We start from the raw sequence: 22,800 nt of genomic DNA, 5'->3' as shown, positions 1-22,800 counted from the left end.
TATGTTTTCGTACGATTTAGTTTGTATGAATTCGTACGATTTCATCACGTGCAAATGCCCAGATGTGTAATGCAGAAGTAAGAGTGAGTTCTGCGCACGAGGTGTCAAGGACATGCTTATTAATATTATGCCCTTACCCAAACCCCTTATCTAAACCTAACCGATCAGTAGAGTGTGTAAACATAACAGGAAGCTGTTATGTGTGACAGAAGCAAGTAATTGTCGTGTATTAGATGAAAACGATGTCCAGTGAAATCCTTATGATTTCGCAGTGAGAGTGTGTTGGATTACTGGGGTGGAACAGAACAAGAACTGAGTTGGGAAGTGTGAGAAAAAGGGAGAGAGATTCACAGGGCAGATCATGTCTTCAACAATTAGAGCTTTTGCAGCTAAGCACAGCCAAATTCATTAAATATGTCCTTTCTGACTTTCTGAAGTCATTGATATGGCACATTTCAACTGTTCCAGAACCATACACACTGTAAGTGAGGGATGTTAATATTAGAAATGACACAACAAACATGTTCATCTCACACCAATGCAGACAGCTCCTCAGCTCTTGAACTAATTCCCCATTTAACAATCCTGCCATCAGTAATTGCTCAGATAATGAAGTTCGCACAGTCTCTGGAACATTCTAATGAAGGCAAATGAAGAAGTATCTTGGCCGTTCCTCACTACTATACTTTCCTATAAAAAATCATGAAACAATTTCTCTTTGTTAGTCATCAGTGCCCATAGACTCACTCAAAAAATGCAGCTGCTCATCTCTAAAGCTTCGTATTCAGCTTTACTGAAGAAGAAAACACTGTGCCATCATTTGCATATAGATGAGAGATATATGAGAGTGCAGGATTGGTAAGTGGAATGGACAGGAACTCTAGAGTCTTCTATCTGGTCCTCTCTGGGATTTGATGAACCATGCTGTCCATTTTTACAGTATATTAATATTTGTGATGGAGTCATCGTTGCTGTTAACCGAGTGTCAGTACTGTTGTACTATGCTGTGCTGTGATGCTCTGCGTCAGCTTTCCCTTGTGAAAACACCTTAAAGACCACATGAAATCAAAAGAGTTTTGTGGCCTTTGGTAAGTCTGTTAGCTCTGAGGCTATATGGTAGTGTACTCCTCAATGTTGACAAAATTCACTTTTAGCAGATACAAACATTTAAAATTTCAACTTACTCTTAACAGTAATTTCCAGGAGTAAGGTTTTTAAACTGTATATTCAGATCTTTTCTTAGTAATTTCTGTTAAATATTCTGTGCTTTACTGTAATTTGTCTAAACACATTTTCCATTATTTATCTGTGTTTCCTGTACCATTTAGAGGTAGACTGATATCCGGTTGTACCGATTAATCGGTGCTGATAGTTTCTTTTTGGAACTATCATGATTGACAAAAAATCTATTGCGATAGTTGCCGATATTTTTTCCATAATTTCTTAATTTAAAAATAAATCTCTGGTGTGTTTCAGGGTTGTTTATACTTAAAATTCCCACATTATGCACCAAATCTGAATTCTTTTCTGGTTATTTTGGGGATTTTGGTTGAACAATAAACTGCATCTGGGATTTTATTTATTTAGGACTCTTGTCTGTGCCTGTCATAGTAAGGAAAGAATAATTAAATAAATTTTTAAAACTATCGGCCGATTAATTGGTTATCGGCCTTTCCCACCACTTTAAGTTATCGTATCGGCAAATCCACTATTGGCTGACCTCTAGTACCATTGTTCACAGGGACTGCCGGGCTACTATTTAAAATGTTTTTTTCCCGTGCCAATCTATTATTATGGTATAATATACAGTATATCAGATATACCCCCCCACGCCACAAAAAAAAAAAAAGAAAAAAAAGACACATAGCCTTGAAACAATATGAACTGTGATTTGATTGATCGCTTTAAATGTCAATCAGACGACTCTTCCTGTCTGTGTTGCCGGTTCTTGGCTAGAATAAACTACAATATGGATTAGACTTTTTGCCATTTAGAAGAAGGTCTGGCTGTCGGAGACTAGGTTCTCAGGTTATATCAGGGCAACAATTCTCATTCAGAGCCATTTCGCAACATGAGTTACAACGCAAACTCCAGCAATGAATGAGCAAAGAAGTGGTTCAGACCTGGAAAAGACTTTCAAGAACTGGAAAAGAAACAAGACCCTTTAAAATCAATTGGCGCAAATCAAAGTTGAATAAAAAAGACAAAAATATTATGATACAGGAAACAATTTAATGTTTGCCGTATTTGACCCCTCGCTAATGACCAAAAAGCCCAATTATTTGAGTGTGCAGGCATACAGAGAGACTGGTAATGATCGGAATAAATCAGTGCTGACAGCAGCATGGGCCAAAGAGCCCTCCAGCACCACCTCTGACCCCATAAAGAGCCCAGTATTGGAGAGGAAGTTATTTGGCAGTACTCAGGATATGCATCCATCAACCAAATAGGCAAAAAGTCAGGCAATATGGCAGATCTCTCATATCTGTAGGGGGAAAAAAGAACAAAAGTAAAAAGCTGGGTTGTGAAATGAAAACCACCTGTTGGAGATTTTTTCCCCTTCTCTTTTTCACCATGGCAGCATGAACATTGAGTTGTTTTGATTTTGGTACACTCACTGTATTATCAACACCTCAGTTCATGCTCATTTTACCAGAAGTAAATTGAGAATGAAATAGTGTGTGTTTGTTCACACACTATATCAAGGTAGACAGACACCTGTCTGATTGGTTTGAAACCCTGACATTAACTCTAAAATGAAGTACCTGTGTCTTTCTCGCAGAGGGGCGAATTCACTTAACTGTTATGCCACTTTTGCACGTGCTATTTCAGCGCAAAAAAACCTGCATCTTATTCACAAAACACCTGCAATCTAGTTTAAGCAGGCACAATCAGCACTGAAATTGTGCTTGGTCTTGAGTATTTAAATTAAGTCATTGTCATTCCTTTCTCTGCAATCATGTCTCCTTTCTATGTAAATTAGGCTCATTATGGATTGTGTTTCATTCACAAAAATTGCAGTTGCAGAAAAAGAAGTGCTAAATAGTGAACCATTATGTCTCTAGTTGCATGCAAAAGGGACATAAGACTTTTGCTCAGAGTATGTATAAGATGAAGAGTGAATCTAGTGTTTTTGTCCTTTCATATTTATTAATGTGAGCTTAGTAAAGAGAGCCTACCGAATGTCGTAATGATTCTGAAGTTACCATAAATGGATAGGTTTATGCCTATTAATCTCAGGGAAAGGCAGATTCTGGATGGGGTCTAGTTCTTTATGAAGCTAAACACGAGGCAAGGACTAGCTGTGAGGACTCATAAAGGTGAAAGTTCACCTTCTTGGAGTTTTGGCAAATGAAGCGAGTCAGCATGTGTTTTCTGGCAGAACTCCTGGACAGAGCAGATCTACCTGGTTGTGTTTTATAATGATGGTGGACCGTAGCTTTCACTCATTATAACTAGCTATATGACTGTGCAAAACATTCCATGATCGAAATATTAAATATTCACAGATGTTTGATAAAGGGCCTTGTCCTAAAGTTATGTTCTGGTTATTGTGTCTATGTTACATTAACATGTCTACATTCACTGGAGAATGGCAGCAAAATGTTTTATAAATGATATTGTGCACCATTTCTCCTTGATGTTTAGCCATTAAGCTTGTGACAAACAAAGTATTCTTCATTCCTTCCTTACATTTTAAGGACAGGTTTTGGTTCATTTGATATTAATATCTTCCATTTAAGAGGCTGAGGCGTTACATAAACAATCTTAAAAGTCTGAGAGAGTATCTGCTGGCTCTTCTTGTCTGTTGAACAGTTGTGATAATATGTGAGAATGACCAAAAATAAAAAGGTATTTGCTTTAATACCCTTACCTTTTTTATACCTTTCTCATTCTCTTCCCATTTTAGTCTTCAGAGCTCATTCCAAAGCACACATTTGTAATCACCCTGGCTTTTAATGTAATGGCAGAATTAGGCTTGAGGTTACAGCTGAGTTTCCTATATAAAATGTGGTTGTAGTTGTTGAATGCATTTGACAACCATATCCCAAAATATTTGAATTAAGGTTCTAGAGTTCTGAATGAACAAATGTAGTGTCAGAAACTTTGCAAAAAAGGAGCTTGTGTGGAGTTGTGTTGGGACACTCAGAGGAAATAGAAGTAGTATTTCTGTTGGATATTGTAGAATCTATTCGAATGTTTCTGCCAGACAAACAGCAAGAGAGCACTTGGTTGAGTCATGCTAGTAAGTGTCCATAAAAGTATGAGACAAACATGATGCAAATTCTTGTTAAGGACTTAGCATGCAGGGGACATCTGCTCTCAAATACTTAATAACCAGCAGCCAACCCTCCAATCTCAAAGGAATAGTTCACCTAAATATGAAAATTGTCATCATTTATTCATCCCCATGTTCAATTCTATATTATTTCTTTCCTTCTTCTGACCGAAATGTGTTGTTGCTCGCTAATGTTTACCCACTGTCGCAGCTCTCAAATCTCACTTTTTAAAATAATAAAACTATTCCTATAACGAACACTATGTATGATGTTGCATTTCATTTATTTATTTATTTTTTTTCAATTTGGAATGCCCAGTTCCCAATGCACTCTAAGTCCTCATGGTGGCGTAGTGACTCACCTCAATCCGGGTGGCAGAAGACGAATCTCAAATGCCTCCGCATCTGAGACTGTCAACCCACACATCTTATCATGTGGCTTGTTGAGCGTGTTACCGCAGAGACATAGCGCTTGTGGAGGCTTCCCGCCATCCACCGCGGCATCCACGCACAACTCACCACGCACCCGAGAGCGAACCACATTATAGCGACATTATATTACCCCATGTGACTCTACCCTCCCTTGCAACCAGGCCAATTTGGCTGCTTAGGAGACCTGGCTGGAGTTACTCAGCACGCCCTGGGATTCAAACTCACGAACTCAAGGGGTGGCAGTCAGCGTCTTTACTCACTGAGCTACCCAGACCCCCAATGATGTTGCATTTCTAAAGTTTCTGCCAAGACACATATTGGAAAATGTACATAGTTGTCATTCTATCTACTTTCTTTGAAGAGAGATGCTTGAAATTCAGTTGAATGTGAGTAAAATGCAAAGGAATTCAAGTCAAGTTTTTGGACTAGAGGTTCAACAAAAAGTCACAAAAGACTTTCAGACTTCTTCACTAGTCACGTTTGCAAGAGTGAACCATGAGTGAACTTGTCCAACAGCCAAGGATATGATCTAATCTTGACTTGAATAATAAATAAAGACTGTGTTATCCACAATATACACATTCTGCATTGCTATTCATGATAGATAGGCCTACAAATACAGTGTGCAGCAATTAATTTGTTTCAGGGTGGGCTAACAGATCATTCTATGACTGTAAAGTCCTAGATGTAGGACATTAACGGTTGATTTTTGTTCCATGATAGTTAGCAGACCTCTAAAGACAGTTGCTTTTGGAACTGGTCCACAAATGCTACTTGAAGATGTTGCATGTAGTTTATTTTGCATGCAGTAGATGGCCCATGAATTGTTTTCAGTGACATCATAGACTTTGTTTTTCTCATACATTTTTGATGCTTGTCTAACAAATCACAGCTCATTTTGCCCAGCAGAAAAGAGCAACCAGCCCAGTTTTCAATTTGGGATGACTCATCTGGAGTGCTTGGTTTAAACCCAGTATTTGCCAAGTCAAATCCCTAAAAAATGTGACTCCAGTTTCCCTCAGGTCCAAGTCATTACTTGTGAGTGCACGCATCTGACTGAAATTGTGTTTTGTGTGTGTGTGTGTGTGTGTGTGTGCGCGTGTGTGTTTTTTTTCCAGTTTTTCTCAAAACAGACTTAATGCAGTGGTATTCCAGTGCCACCTGTGTGAACGGCTCAAAACTACTATACACTAAGTGTGTGAAGGGCTTGGCACTGTGCATGTTCTTATGGTGATGTCAGCCAATCAGGGTTGTCATGACATTATTTTCCTGCTGTTCCAGAGTAATTCATCACATGGCTCAGGTGACTGGCTCAAAAAACATTGTGTCCAGAACTGAGTTCCAATGAGTAAAGGACTGAGGGACCGTAATAATTCTGAAACTGGATCACACATATAATGTGTGGATTTGGATTGTTGTACCTCTGGTCTGGTAGGTAGGGTATGTATGATCTTACCTGCAGTGGAAAGCAGGATGAAAATGACGGCCAGGGTGTTGAAGGACCAGTGACCATGCATGGTCATCTCTCAGTCCTCATGAAGACACAGTGGGAGGAGAGAGAGTGGGGAGGCTTTATCCGTCAACACACACTCATTGCTCTCTGCCAGGTGGTCACAATATTTATTCTGCAAGCTCTGAAAAAGACTACACAAACAAATATAAAGGTGTTTAAACTAAAAAGAATAGAATAGAATAGAATAGAATAGAAGCTTTTATTGTCACAAAGCAAGGCTGGTAGACATTGTTGTAGGTACAGCAATGTAAAATACTTGGAACAATGTGTGTATGTGCACATGAGCAAACATGTGCTAGACAATAAAATACACAATCCAATCACTGTTGTCAATGTTTCGTCGGCTGAACGATCAACACTAAGCTACAACAGTACAACCCATTGAACAGATCCCTTATCCCACACAGCCTCTTTTTTATTCCTGTCAAATTAAATATGGCAGCTTCCAAGATTAACTTCCATTGGATGGAACTTTCACAAATAAGACTAGAACTCATGACAAAACCATGATAACATTCAGTCTATTGCTGTTGCATTTGAAACACTGCACTGAGAGATAAGTAATCCATTTCATGAGAGCTGTATAGTAAGAGACCTGTGGCATGAGCAGAGCCTCAATATGAAGGTCTGTAATTGTTCTCTTCCAAAGAGACTCCTTTGAGCCAAACTAACCCATCATCATAGCTGTCCTTTCTGTGCCTACCATTTACTACCAGGCTGCTTTACAGATAAGATACAGGTACAGCTGGTCAAACAGCAATCTTTCATCAGGACTGTCAAAGGAAAATTATTAGATTGATGATAAACATAGGAGAGGCAAGCTTAATGATGAAAGGAATCTAGGTACAGTAGATAAGAGAAAATATCACACAATATACACTCATAAAATATAGATGCTACATGTGGCTAATGATTATATGTAGGGTGGCCAGATGTACCGTTTTTCCCGGGACAGTCCCGTATTCAAGCACTTTCTCTAGTGTCCTGACTTATTCTGAAAAGATTGTGTTTTGTCCTGTATTTCCCCTCTTCTAAAAATGTCTCTATCGCCTATGTGGCTTTCTCAGTCACGTGAGTATTCTAATCAAAGTTAGCCAAGGATATGGCTTGTAAAACCAATAAAATCACACCGTGTTTTTTGAAGTACATGATTGGATTAAACTATCCAATCACAATCCCCTATTAATAACAGTTAGTGAACTGATTGAAGAGTCAGTTTGAAGAGCACACAGATGAAATTGTGGCTGGAAAAATGTCAAGGAAGGGTGCATGTACATTTAATGAGGATCTTCAAAAAGAGTTTCCATTTCTAAAAAAAGGAGTCACAGACAGAGCCTAGTAAAGTGAGGTGTGAGATTTGTGGAGCTCGCTTTTCCATCGCCCATGCAGGCCGCACCGACATTGCGCAGCATGTTCATACAAAAAAAGCACGTGTATGCTGCTAAAAGTAAGTGTGCCACACCAACTGTTAGTGATTTTTTGTGAAGCAAAGTTCTGAATCTGACAAGGTGCACGCAAGTGAAGGACTTTTTGCTTATCATTCTGTTGTGCATGGCCATAGCTTTGCACATTTGAGACCTGAGAAAAGTCTTGCTGGCCAGGCTGGAGGAATCATTCATACCCTCTGACATTAAAAAGCAGTCAGATGCTCTGGTAGAAGCTGGTGACATGGAAGCGGATGATTTCTTCTGTGCAGTGAGAAACTTTTACTCAGCATTGGTGGATTACCTCCAAAATTGGAGCCGCTCATTGGAGAACACATAAAAACTTGAGTGGGACCTACTGAGAGACATCCCAGAGTGGAAAGACATTCAGAGCAGCCTCGAACACTTCTACTCCAGAATCCCTGCTCTCGGTTTGATTGACGAAACCACGCTCATTGATGAGTGGGCTTGTGCGAAAAACATTGTCACTCGTCGCATCACTGAGTGGAACATGAACAAGTTGGCCGTGTCTGAGGTATATACAGACATTTTTGTGAGCTGGAGAGCAAGACCATCAACTTCGGAGTCTTAGCCAAGGTCGTGGAGTTTGTTTTATGCCTGCATAGGACAACTGCATCTGTGGAGCGTGTGTTCTCATTAATGAACGCAGCATGGACAAATCTGGACTCAGTGTAACAGTCATGAAGGCAATGCTTTTCGTACATCTTAATTTTGGACTGGACTGCTCTGCATTTTATGATGAACTCTTAAAAGACAAGTGCACACTGAGAAAAATTGCTGCCAGCGAAAAGTACAAGGTGACAACAGTTACAGATACGGATGCACCCTCTACTTTGCATTGATCTGCACCTAGGTAAGGATACATCAATTTCATTTTTACTGGGAGGGGGTTGTCCTGTTTTACACAAGCAGGAATCTGGTCACCCTAATTAAATGTGATAATTCCTTATTGATAATTCTATCCTTGCCTGTCTCTACATGTTCTGTCTCTGATGTCTCCAGTCCCCACACATCACATCAAATAAAAGCTCTTTGTATAAAGCCCTTTTAAAGCCTCTATATCCTCCTTAGACAACCTGGCGCAATTGTCGGAATACATTTAAATGTGAACATAGGAACAACAAACAGCTTTTTAAATTATGTGGTTGGAGCTGTGGCCTAGCATTTAGTGCATGTGCTTCAACATGGTGAGCCATGGCATTCGTGCAGGCAACACAAGTTTAAATCTGGCTCACGTCATTTCCCTATACCATTCCCTGCTCTTCTTGTCAAAAAAAGTGGCAAAAAGGCCAAAAATAGTTTGTGAAATAAAATGCAACAATATTTTTTATAAAAAAGTTTAAATGCCATATTTTTTTCCACACAATCTCACTAAATTGCATGCTTAATCGGCAATAGGCAAACAGTAATTTATTTAGAAGTAAATATGATAAATTAGCATTATTAATTTAATTTAGAAAAATATCCTAACTTTTGGCAGTCCAGTCAAATCACAAAGAGACTTTAAAAATCATGGATGGTATAATTCCTGGTATATTTGTCATTGTTTTTAATGAGTGCATTGTATTGTGGAAAACAGCATCCCATGCTGTGTGCTTGGGTTATATTCTGCAAATGTTTTGCAAATGTTGTAGGCCATCCAAGCATAATGCAAAAATAGTGTTATTACTATGCTATTCTGAACATACCCCGAGAGTCTCAGAGGATGGTGAAAGGGACTGGCAAGAGAAGCACATGGAACAGATGCATATGACCTACCTATGCTGAATAAATAAGACTGAGATCTTAAGGCAGGGAGAGGCAACATATGTCCTGAAGGGCAATCAACTATTGGTTGAATGGAACTGCTTTGCATTATACATGTTTTGGGCTAAAGGGTTTTCTGAGAACATGTGCTTGTGTGTGTACCCTGTGACAGGAGTTCTCTTTTGTGAGAGAAACTACTTCTGACTGAGAAATTACTCTGAGACAACCTCTCTTTCTCTAGATATATATATTTATATCATCTATCTTTCTTATCTTTCTCTGTGTTTACCTAGCAGTCAGCGTGTCTATGTTTGGTTTACAGCTATACTAACAGCCTGGTCGCTCTGAGCTGGCCGTCTGTCATAACACGTCACCATGCCAATCCGCCTCCCTCACCCTCGCGGTCCTCTGAATAGCTTATTGGCAGTCACAAACACTCCCCTTTGCCAGCAGAGAGGAAACACACCACACACAGTTACACATACATAGAGACAAACATACTGTATATGCATATATAGTATACTGTACACACACCCAAAACACACCAGAAGCCAAGTAGGCAAACACATACAGTACACATTCCATACACATATAAGCCTATGGCACAGATAAACACTGATTAAAATATTAGCTGCTTGTAAACATACCCAAAGTATTTTACAGATGGAAATTTAATGTGTATCAATTACTATCCATGCATACACAAATATTTGTGTATAAAACCCTGTGTGTAACATTTTCACTTTTTCATAAATCATGATTTATCACTTGTTTTGCACTTAATTGTTTTCTACATTTAGGATAAAATATAATAATAAAGAACACTTATAGGCAGTCATTAATAAATGAGACCCATTATTAAGGAAATTCTATTCTAAATTATACTGGCAACCAGGTGCCTCATGCAACAGGTGTGGGGTGTCCCCCTGCACCATAAATGTAAATTTAGGTAGGGATGATAGGAACATGTCCCTATCAACTTTCAGAAAATCGGAAGTGTCCTGACCAACATTTGGGCAATTTTACCACACAGAAAATACTTTATACTATGTTTTTATTTTAATTTGAACAACTATTAAATGTCCTTAGTATTATTATTAGTGTAAATTATTGCCCTACCTCTCCTGTCACGTGGCACCTGTTACTTTGGTCAGTGCTGTTCAGGATGCACCAGTCACAGTTGTTTGTAAGATAAAAAAAAAAAAAAGAGGTGCAGGATTTTAAGATGCTGGTGTAACTCCCAATACATGTTTCATTTTGCACATTGGAGAAGAGCATCTGGATTAAAAATAATGTTTATTTTGGATATTTGGATATTTGGATAATGGGTATTTTTTTCTCGAGGTAATATTGGCCCATTAATCTTCGCATATCTCTGCATATTATCCAAGTTTATCAGAAATCAAATTTTTTCTTCTAACCGTGCAGCCCTAGTGGTCAGTTTTTAATTTGTTTCATTCTTTAGAAATTCTTTAAAAAAGGGCTAATATTTAATATGGTGGGGCAGAGAAATAAGAAATGAGACTTGTTATATGAGGAAATAATTTTATTTTGCCTATATTACCTGAGTGACTTTCTCGCATTTCCTTAATACCAATATTATTAATATTATCCTTGCTATATGGCCCTACCAACTTTCAAACCAAACCTATGCACTTGCCCTTGCCCTGCACAAGGTTTGGCTGTATCCAGCATTAAAAACAATCAGTATAACCAGAGAACCTAAATCGTATTGATTATGCCTTGCCTCATAATTTTAATTGACTCATAATCATAGTATGCTGTTACACATGCACTCATGCTGAAAAATACTGTGGAAAAACAAAAAAGCCTTTGAGCATCAACATTCAAATCTTATTCCTGTACCACTTTCTCTGAAGTCCAAATGAGGTAATGGCTGTTTGCTCATTGCCCATAAGTTCGATTTTATATCTTTATATCTTAATCATTATGTTTATTGTGTGCTCCTTTAAAATTCTACCCAGTTCTGTTTTTATACTGAACATATGCTGCTTGTCTCAGATGTATACCAACGCTGCACTTTTATATGCTAAAACCAGAAAACAAAAAGCATATGGCAAACAACACTGTCCAACGCACATGCAAACAGCTTCAGTGTTACCTTGGAAACTCAAAGAGACATTCAGAAAGCGGGTGAACAATAAACATTAACTTGAGCACAAGCTTTATGCACAACTATGCACCTCCAAACAAACCATTTACACATACAGAACTGTAGGGATCTGCAGCTTCACGTACCCAACTACTGTATATTTTAATACATTTAAACACACACACACTTTACGCAACCCTTACATAAAAGTGGCTGTACAATGGTACAGTGATAATATCAGATGGTTATACACTGTTACTGAATGACTACCAAATTAATTATTTTACCATTTACAAATACTCAAAAAAATATTAATAATAATAAAAGAAATACTTGAATAAGAATACCATGGCACTACCATGGTTTATGTCCAAAACACCCCCCCCCCCCCCCCCAAAAAAAACTTTAATAAGACTACTTTGCAAACACATGGCTTTCCAAACCCACAACGGCATAAACACACTACTACACATGCACACAGACTACAAAACTCCTGGACTACAGGTATGGAGAGCATTTTTAAAAGTATAGTTCACCCAAAATTTACAATTCTGTCATCATAGACCATTACTGACCTCACAGTAACGCCATATTTAATTTTTGACATGAATGAATGTGATGCTGTGACTGTGAGGGATAGATGTATAGGTTCTTAAATGGAATATGCTGTATGAAACTCCTATATCACATCTAATTTTCAGCAACTAATGTTTTTGTGAGTTTTTGATGAGTTTTTTGTCAAGTGAAATTTCTTGGAAAGATGTGTTGTTTTTTTTTAATTGTTTTTTTCCCAAATGTTTTCAGTGAACTATCCCTTTAAGGTTAAGATTCATGAGAATTTGTGCAATAGTTAAACAGCTCTTTATTCTACAGTTGGTTTGCATGTACGTTCTCTCAACTTAGGTCCATACGAGACAAGACAGTTATGTATCAAAGAAAGAAACATATTTTCAGAAAGAAACTATACAAGACTGAAGCCATAGGTAACAGTGAAAAATAAGGGCAACAATGGACTAAGACTGTGAGGAGCAGGCTCTGACACACAACTGTGTTGCATATAGCTCGCATTTCACAGACTTATGTGCCTGAATCCATCACCAGTGCCACTCCTGGCACTACATCACGTAGTGCTTCACAGAAGCAGAGAAAGTGTGGAGGACTGTCTTCTCCCAAGGCTACACTACAGAGTGTGTTTTTCTATTCCCTCTGAACCAGTATGCATTTGTGAATGTGTGCCTGTGTGTGTATATGACAAAGCGAGAGAGATTATGAGACACGTCTGTTGCCTCTGAGCAAAAGAGAAATCACAAAATTCTGTTTGAGCTTCAGTGAAATCATTGTTCCTCTCTTAAGATCAATTAAAATGTACTGTATATGCCTGTGCTCAGTAGGCATTCACACACCCCCTGCCTCTTACTATTGAATAATGGAGTAGCTACTTACTAATTACTTTTGATTGTGGAGTATTGCTTGTTAATTATTTAATACAGAAAGCTTTGTAAGTTAATGTGTCCGTTAGAGGGAAACAATGCCAGATTGCAGGAGGAAACATCATCCTTGGAGATTTACGGATGTTGTTTGAACAAGAGGCGTTCAGTTGCTGTAGTTGTGAAAGGACTTTTTACAGAATTGGGTAATGCAGGTAATCTCTCACAGACACATATATACACATACAAGCATCTAACTCAGAGGTTACTAAACTGCAGTCCTGTCCATTAAGAATTCCAAGTGGTCCACAAATTGATTGGCTGATTAAAAACAATAGACCTAAAATAAAATAAAATATTATAATTGACAAGAAGCACATTTAATTAATCAACCAATTAATCAACTCCTAACAGTGAATTACCTGTTTGTGTTAACATTCATTTTATGACAAGGTGTTTCTGTTGTCTAACTTCAATAGCATAACTTACAGTTATGTCTCAGTGTACATCTCAGTGTACATAAGGCTAATTTAGATTAATTAGCAGTAAAATAATGAATAATAGTAATAGTGTTTAAAGTCAATCATTTAAACCTAAACATCTGTTTAGCATAGTTATGGATCAGTGGCTTAAGGCAGGATTGGTGAAAAAGATGTCGAATGAGACCCCTGAATGAAATTTGGGGTGTAAGTAGGGCTGGGCGATATGGCCAGAAATATATACGTATATATTTTTTATTATTATTTTATCGTTCAATACTGAGATTTATCACAATATAGATTTCACACCATAAATGGGGAATGAAATGCATTCCACATGTTTAAAGATTAAATGTAAACATAAGTTGTTTGTTTACAAGTAAACTCCACAGCGTAAGCAACCTTATAATTATACTCAGTTTAGGAATTCATTTAATTGTCTTCAGCGAACGTTTGACTCTCCTCATGGTCATTCATTTTTAAGTATCTGACAATATTCTTCTTCCTGGTTTTGGCCCAATGCGTGTGAGCTACTTAAACCGTACATGACATGTCAGAAAATTAGCGGACGCGACAGCGCTATGGATCATAAAAATATGTTTAACAAAATAGTACATAAATAAACAGCAACGATGTCGATGTCGGAGTTTCTTTTGTGTTCAGTCGGTAGCTGTATTGCATTGTCAGTGCTGTCTTGTTCAGTAGACAATGATATCATAATAGCCGGATAGCTGGCTAGCTTTTACTTCCTAACTGGCTGATTTCATGATATGATTCAGTTAGCTAGTTGTGTGTGTTAGCTTTGCCAAACTGCTTGTGTCTTTAGCGACACACACCTGATCGTCTAGATGTAGAACATCGGCTAAATATTAAAAAATAACTCCAAAGTTCATCATCGATATCAAGGATATTTTTCTACAATAAATATTGAGATTGTTTTATTTCCCACCCTTAGGTGTAGTGGAAGTACTGTTAAAGTGGTCCTTAAAAACTACCAGAAGAACATTGAGAACCACTGATCCAACTGGACAGAATTTAGTGCAGAGGTTTGGAGAATGAAAAGCCTTCAGAATTATATAAAAAAGAGTTTCCATCTATAATACAGAGTACCTGTGTTATAATTTTGGATCGTTTTGCTCATTAAATCTGACTGATATTCTCTGAGGTTTCTGAAACATGTACATGAGTTTGAGCTGGCACAGAGAAAATGAGCAACCTCTTACAGAGAGTCCAAACACTCACTACCCGACCGCAGTGTTCAGATTCAAAACAGCCGCAGGGCCAAATGCAAAGTGTCTCTGAATTTCAATAATGTCCCTCAGTTATTTGTCTTTTGTCATCCTTTCACCTGGCTGGACAATTCAGGCAAAAACTGCTAAAAACATATTCGTCAATTCGAATTCAGTATACAAATATTACGATGACAGAATCATTTTGAATACTGAACGTTCTATCAGTGCAAGTCAATGAGAGATTTTCAGACTGTAATCCTAAATTTAATAAAAACCAAACATAACGCACCTATTTACAAAATTAAGTTTAAATGGAGTCTGTATGTTAAGTGATTCAGGCTGAATTAATTGCAGAAATTTGTGGAGAAGAGAAAGAAACAGAATAAGAAGTAATTGCAAGCACTAAACCCATGCATCTCTACTTCATATTTTAGCTAAATTTATAATTGTAAGAACTGGAATTGTGATGCATGTAGAAGAGATAAGAGTTCATTTACTCTAGATAACATAAACTAACGTCATCAGCGCTGCAGTTCCTAGTACAATCTGTTCTCTGCTCATCCCCATAGTTACTATCAATACCCCTTAACTAAAATCAGAACGAATAGCCCAGGGATACAAACACCTTCTATCAGATTACAGCCTTTGTTGTGTTCTGGGAAAAATAGCTTTTCTAGAATGAGTCCTCTGCTTACAGAGGATCAGTTTCCCCTACTCCACCAACACCATTAGCACTGCTAGACAAAAATAGAAATACTAATAATAGAATAATAATTCTTATTTGTTGTTGTAACAGTATAAGGATGAGCGGGAGCCGCCTGAACAGTCAACGTAAAGTTTAATGATATAAATGAACTTAAAACCAACATAAACAAATGTGCAGCACGGCCACATGCGTCTCTCTCTCTCTCTCTCGGTCTGGCGCCTCTCCCGCTGATCAGCTAATTCAGCGCCAGTCGTGCTCCATCACAGCCTGGCCACGCACTCCTCCTCGTCGCAGATGTGTATCACAAAGGGTCATCATAAAGTTGCCAGGTGACAGACTGTCATTGCTGAAATCTTCCCCAAAAAATGAAAGTTTGGCATGAGTATTTCCATTTAATCTCACCAATTCTAACTCTAAGGCCACGCACACACAGCAAAGTTTTGGGAGTGACTACCCTAAATTACAGTACCTTTCTATGTGTGTACAGAATATGTCTGAGTCACTCAGTGCAGTCAACGAAATTGTGATGATTCACACAGCAATAACCATAGCAACACTTTGTCTTATGGTTGTAAACAAGAAACGCGAATGGCAACAGTTTCATTTGTTTGCTGATTTTAAACAGCATGCTCTCTTTGGCTGTAAAGTTTCAGTTGTCCCTAAACGGCAGTGTTGGTTTAACCAGCTACAAGTACTCCACCCTACTTTCAATGATTCTAACAGCACTCTTTCTCTAAATTCACCTTTTCTTTCCATTATTAGTTCTGGGATTGAACTTTAAATTTCATTAAAGTCTTGTGCTCGAGCCCCTCTGTTCACAGCAAGCCAAATATTTACCCCGTGTCACTCACTGCTTGTGAATGACCATTTTCTGTAAAAAGTCATGTTTGCTTCTTATCAAAGAGGGTAACTGCATTAAATGTCTTTTTAAATGTGAGATAAAAGCTGACAATAGCTTTTATATCCCCCTTTCTTCTGTCCATTTATGCCTAATTCACTCTTTCTCTCTCTCTCTCTCGTTTGGTTGCTATCTCTCTAAAGAGCATTTTTTATGGCTCCTCTGTGTCAGTTTTCCCCTGTAATGTAAGAATGATGGAGAACAGTTTTTTCAATATACACATTAACGCACATTCTCTTTTACTGACCGAGATGCCCCTCTGTGTACCGTCAAATCACCTTTATCAGGTATAGATAATACTTGGATAGAATCTGGGTGGGTCTTATAAATAAATGCATTCAAATCAAATGGGTCAGAGGTATCCTTAGGGGAAATAAAAATGTAAGGTAAGGCATTAGTTAAAATAAAGTAAGACTATTGAACAATAAAATTACTGTGAGAAGTATAACTTAGATAATTTGATCTTTGAAGACTGATGAGAAATGTATAAGTTCATACTGAAATCTCTGACTCTTGATTGCAGACTTTAGTGTCTTGGCAAATCTGAGCACAGTATGAGACACTGATGAGATCTCCTCTGAAACTCTAGAGGAGACACGTGAGATTACTGGGAACTTTCAGGAGAAAAAAACTGACTAAAGTCAGTCTCATTGCTTTCCAGGAGAAACTACTGAGGTATTTAAGAAATCTCATATGTGATTTTTCTTTCCTATGGGATTTTAGGAGAAAGTTGATCCATAAAGGAAACATATAGATCTCATTAAATCTCCTGAGCTTTTAAAGAGAATGTCCCCTTCCTTGGTCAACCAGCTTTACTTGCTTTGCAGGTGATCATCATTGCTATACAGATCCACTAGCTAGACCAGCACCAGACTGACGCTAATTCATGCTGGTCCTTTAATCAGTGGTTTTCAGTTGAGAGGAAAGTATTTCTCTTTCTCTCTTTCTCTGTGTGAAAGGCAGATAACCAGCGCCGCTGGGGCAAAAGGGGCTGAAATATGACCCTCATTAATACCAGCCCCTTTGTTCTCCTCCCAAATGTATTTCTCACCTTAGAGAGATGATGTGTCGAGACTAAAATTAGGAGCCTAAATTTGGCTTCTGATTCAGAAGGACCATATTTCCTGGACGGTATTTCCAAAAGGCCTGAGACTAAATAAATATGGCCAAATGAGTTTAAACAATGGAACTGGAGCTAATTAGACCCATGTTGGCAGTGCAGGTTCTAATTCACAAAAAATCTAAAAGGAGATGCATTAACTTTGTTATCTTAGCCAGAGCTATTCCTCTGGGTACATAGGCATCAACTGTTCCTCATGCTACAATAGTCCCTGTTAAAATTAGACATAGCTGATAATATGAAATTCATTATTCAATTCGGTAAACTCTTTTTAAAAGGGATACTGTAGTTCACCCAAAAAATAAATTCAGTTTTTAATTACTCTTTCTTCCGTGGAACACAAAACGAGATGTTTAGCAGAATGTCCAAGTTTCTCTTTTCCATAAAATGAAAGCAAATAGGCTTAAGAACCAAGAAAAGCCATGGTGACCATTTACTTTTATTATATAGAAAAAGAGCAGCTAGGACATTCTGCTAGATAACACATTTTGTGTTCTACGGAAGAAAGGAACAAAATGTCAATGATGACTTGATTTTAATTTTTGTGTGAACTACCCCTTTAAAACACCTGAAATCTGAAATGCTCTTAAACAGCTTGACACCTAGATCTAGCTGTGAGAGAGTCCCGACAGCATGCTGTGGTGCTCCATAAAAAACAGCATGAGGGCTCCGTCCAGAATCACTCGTCACTGTTCAGCTGTGGATGTATTTTGACTAACTGAAGTATGCTAGAGTATACCAACTGACATCGAAACCACTCACAGAGATAAAAGACTCCTTTCAAACACATATGCTCACTTACACATAGTCTGAGAAATAACAGAGGTGTTGAACCCAATTAGTATTTAGTGAACTGCTGCTGAGATGCTTCTGGCACAAATACACACAGAGGCTGAATGGTTGCCCATCTACTTTAGACTTTGAGAAGTTCATTACATTTTCCCTTCTCTATCTATCTATCTATCTATCTATCTATCTATCTATCTATCTATCTGTCTATCTGTCTATCTGTCTATCTGTCTGTCTGTCTGTCTGTCTGTCCGTCCATCTGTGCCTTTGTCTGCATTTTTACTTTTTATTTTATATTGTTTCTTGCTATGTTTTTCTAGTGCTGTATAACTTCTGTTCAATTCAATGCAATGCATTTAGTTCAATTCAATTTATCTGTATAGTGCTTTTCACAATACATGTTGTTCCATAACAGCTTAACAAAGAGAAGTGCTTAAGAAACGCTACACTGTGTAGAAAGAAAAACTTCTTTAGATGTTCAAAGTGGTTGAGGGACAAACCTTGGGAGGAATCCAGACTCAAATTAGAGACTCAAGGGCTTGTCTTCATTCAAGGTTTTCAACTGTTTAACACTGTTAAAAACAAAAAATGCAACCAAGTTTGTTCAATAAACTCTGCTCATCTATTATATTCATTTTATCCCCTCATACTCTTCCCCTGCATCTGCCTATGTCTTTGAATATCAGACAAAAATTCTTTTTTTCCTAATGGAGAGAAAGATCTACACTGAATTTAAACATGGATCTAACACACAAAAGCTTTGTTCCAATGCTTCTTTTTCCAAGTTACCGCCTTCTCTACTGATGCTCCCCTTTCACTGCCAAGCAGAAGGAAAATTCAGACATGCAAGCTCTGTCTAATACCTGTTCATTAATGCCACACAAACTCTGAATACTGTCAGGCTCCCACATCATTAGCAGTTCCCCTTTCACCTGTCTAACTATCTAAGGCTTCAAGCTCAGATGTTCTGATATCATCTAACCACACAAAAAGTCCCAAGAATACTCCACATTAGCCTCCCATGTGAGCTCAATACAGTGCATTCCACCTCTTCACCCTATCAATGTGCTTTTCAGTCAGCTAAGAAATATCAATAACAGACTGCAACTCGCCTACCAGTGTAGAAAACAGTGGTCTGTTCCAGTTGAACTTCAGCACACATAAGTTAAGCTTTGGCTTATGAATTTGGCTGAACAGAAGAAAAACATTTAATGTTAATGAGAAGCAGAGAGTTGCTCTTACCTCTTTCTGTTTGTCTTTATTTCTTGAGTCAGTTTGCCTGATGTTACTGCATGTTGAATGAGTGCTGGTAGAGTATGCAACACATACGCAGGTACACACTCATCCTGCTGTTCCAGTGAGTGAACAGTCACAGGCTGTCATCTGAGAGAGATGATGAACAGAGGTAAAGAGGAGGAGAGGAAACACACAGTTCTGTGCTCTACCTTCCATGCGCTCAGCCCCTGTGCTTAAACTGCGCGCAGACAGCGTGTGAGTGAGTGAGAGAGAGAGAGAGAGAGAGAGAGGAAAGATGATGGGAGGGTGTGTGTGTATGGCAATGCAGTGTGTATGAAGTCTGACAAAAGTGTGTTAAATCTGACAAAACCTCCCTTTGGGTGCATATGGGGACATCTTTAATTGGAAAAATGATTCATACTTAAAATCATACAACTCACGCATTGAAGTTCTAAAAGTGCTCAGTGTTTTCTTTTAGGGGTAGGGTTAGAATTTGGCTTAGGGTTAGTCTGTAATAATTATATTTTATATAAAAGCTCTACATACAGTATATAAAACAGTCTATATGTCTATGGTATATCCTCATTAAGATAGCTAGGTACAGTAAACATGTGACTGGTTGTGCCAAAATATCCGCAAGTTTGTAAAGACTGAAATCACCTACATTGCTGGGACAAACCAACAGTCCCCGGATGAGAAATACATAATAATAAACTAAATATGTCTTCATGAAGTAAAAGTAAAAATGCAGAAAGGTTTTTGTGAGGGTTACTTTTAGGGGTAGAGTTAAGGGATGGAAAATATTATTAGCTCAGTATAAAAACAATATAGAAGTCAATGCCAAGCCCCTACCACAGAAAAGCAAACGTGTGTGCCGAAAAAGTGTTTGTGTTTATATTTTCAGTTTGTGTACTGTATGTATTTGTAAGTGGGTAAATGCTGCTGAATTTGTGAGTGTGTATACAGCATGAGTGGGTGTGCTCTGCCAACATGTGTTGTAGAATCTGGAAATATTCCATCAGTTGAATGCACAAGGTCAGTGTTGGCTCACTAATGAGGGATGGTCTGGATGGGATTTTGACAGCTGGTTTGAGCTCAATCAACAAGTCTCTCTCTCTTGCACGCTTTCTGTCCTTAATGTAGTTCAGATCAGCTGGCTTCCCTGGATAAGGATCTCCCCTTCGTAATAGAAAAATGAGAGAAACAGACAGACTGATGGACAGAGACTCCATTTACACCTGGTATTAAGATCCATCCTGGGTGATCCATTCACAAGTGAACAACTAAATACTGGTGTAATGAGGGTACAAAAGCTATTGAGAACAAATCACTTAATCCACATTTGGAAGTAAATGCATGATCACGTCATATTTGTCATGTAAACAATCTGTCTTGATTCAGACAACAGTGAAGGACTCAATAGTGTATAAAAAAATGTATACAGTAGTATATACATATGGTATATACTGTATATATGATATATAAAATACCAGGTGTAAACGGGGCCAGAGAGAGTGAGAGAGAGATGAACAGTGTGTGTATGTGTGGTGAAGATTATTTTGTCCCTCTTTGATCCAAATGAAAACATTCCAAGCGTAACTTACAAAAGAATTAACCTCTTCGTAAGGGAAAATACTGCTATATACTTGCAATTAAACCCAATAATAATACAATCATCAAAGATCAACATTCTTTCCCTTCAGTTGTAAACCATAATTGACTCATTCTGCTTGATCTATGTTTGAAGCTGGAATACATAAAGAACCTTAAAGGAATATTGCCTGCGGCCGAATCACAGCCCTGCTGATATAGGGCCATACAGCATGATATTGCTTTTATACCACAGTTCAACGAACAAGTAAGAAAAAAAAAGGATAAACTAAGGACTGTCACAAATAAACGCACTTGTGCATGGAACTACTTTCTTACGCCACAGATCAGGATCTAAAAGATGCGCCCAAGCCTCCATTACTAATTCAAAACTGTCTCTTTAGAACGATTAACGATAGCTTGGGTTGTTTCTAACAAGTTATTGGAGAATCAAAGATGTGTGTGTGTGTCTTTGTGTGTGTTTGAGAGAGAGAGAAAGAGCGTGATTGAACGTGTGTGATTACCTGTGTCTGTCACGACTCCCAAGCAGTGATGAACAGTAAAGCTATTTAACTCTATTCTCAGCTGTAATGTAGTGTTAGTCAGCTTGCTGGAGATGGTCAAATACATCCTATTTTCTCTATGTAACAATAGCCATCCGAGCTGGAGTCTTCCCTGTGTATTTTGCGGTAGTTGGTGGTTGGAGTCATTCAATACAGAAACCGTGCTCTTCTCTGCCATGTTGAATGTTTACATCTTCTCTCAACACAGAAACTCTGGTAAAATAAGCACCTTGAGTATGTGTGATTACTCAGTATGTTGTGTCTCTCAGCTGTGATAAGCCTTAATACTGAAACTGTTAGTTTAACTGTATTTCCCAGCTGTAGTGTAGTAAGAATTCGAGCGATCATGAAGTGAGAGACAATGCTGATGACTTCAAAGAAACCACTTGCTTGCTGACTGGCAGCACTCACTCAATAACTCCTTTGGCTCATAACATATAAAAATGGTCTTTTGTCACCACATGCTGGCTAAAATCTTTAATGTCACAGTAATAAATAAAACGACACAACTACCAGCTTTTACACATCTGCACTGCTCTTACACTTTTAGTTTAGAATGCCATGAACACAAGTGGAGTGCTACAAATAGTAAAGCGTCTGATTGCTGCTGTTCTGAGACATCAGCACTCTTGGAACGTCTCTCGTCCAATCAGATTCGAGGACCGGAACTAACCATTTGTATAAAACAAGTTAAGCTCAATCAACAGCATTTGTGGCATATGGTTAATTACCACAAAAAGTAATTTCGACTTGTCCCTCCTTTTCTTAAAAAAAAAAGCGAAAACTTGAACCAATTCGTAAACTCTAAAATACACACTTTCAAAAGTATAGCAACAAGACGTAAATAATATGCAAACTGTTAATATCAGTGTGATAAAATTGCTTATTACACAGCTCTCTGGAATACTCGATTCTGATTGGTTAATGGCGCCATCCAGCAGTCAGATATTGCTCTGTAACAACCGCACAACTGGGAATTAAGATGTATCAGACCGCTTATCCAGGTTCTGCGAACGGTCTTTCCTGCTTCTAAGCTCACTGTGCGATCTCTACAAATAAGCTAATAAAATAAGTTAAACTCAAATCAATGTTTTATGTGCATTTATTTATTTATTTCGCAAGTAGTCTTGTAATAGGCTGAGTATTGAGGAGTCAGATGGTAATTTTTACAAAGTAAACACCAACATAACTCCAACACAAACCGGAGGTGGATTTCAGCTGTTCAGCAATAT

The 22,800-nt window shown here is 38.1% G+C and overlaps 1 protein-coding gene across 3 annotated transcripts in view; it reads right to left on the bottom strand.

The window, feature by feature from the left end:
- The window catches only part of LOC127436924 (protein shisa-like-1a), a 35,156-nt gene extending 15,544 nt beyond the window's left edge, over positions 1-19,612 (bottom strand). For all 3 annotated transcript variants that reach the window (XM_051691451.1, XM_051691453.1, XM_051691452.1), the window contains exons 1-2: positions 19,422-19,612; positions 6,168-6,355 (exon numbers count right to left, since the gene is read on the bottom strand). In XM_051691451.1, the coding sequence (XP_051547411.1) occupies positions 6,168-6,234 (67 nt within the window). In that variant the 5' untranslated portion in view covers positions 6,235-6,355; positions 19,422-19,612. The remainder of the gene's footprint in view (positions 1-6,167; positions 6,356-19,421) is intronic.
- Positions 19,613-22,800: the final 3,188 nt, after the last annotated feature.

The sequence above is a fragment of the Myxocyprinus asiaticus genome, chromosome 47 (genome assembly GCF_019703515.2).
Source record: "Myxocyprinus asiaticus isolate MX2 ecotype Aquarium Trade chromosome 47, UBuf_Myxa_2, whole genome shotgun sequence".
NCBI classification, from domain to species: domain Eukaryota; kingdom Metazoa; phylum Chordata; class Actinopteri; order Cypriniformes; family Catostomidae; genus Myxocyprinus; species Myxocyprinus asiaticus.
Note: the sequence above shows the minus strand (reverse complement) of the source record. Positions and strands in the feature narration are given on the sequence as shown.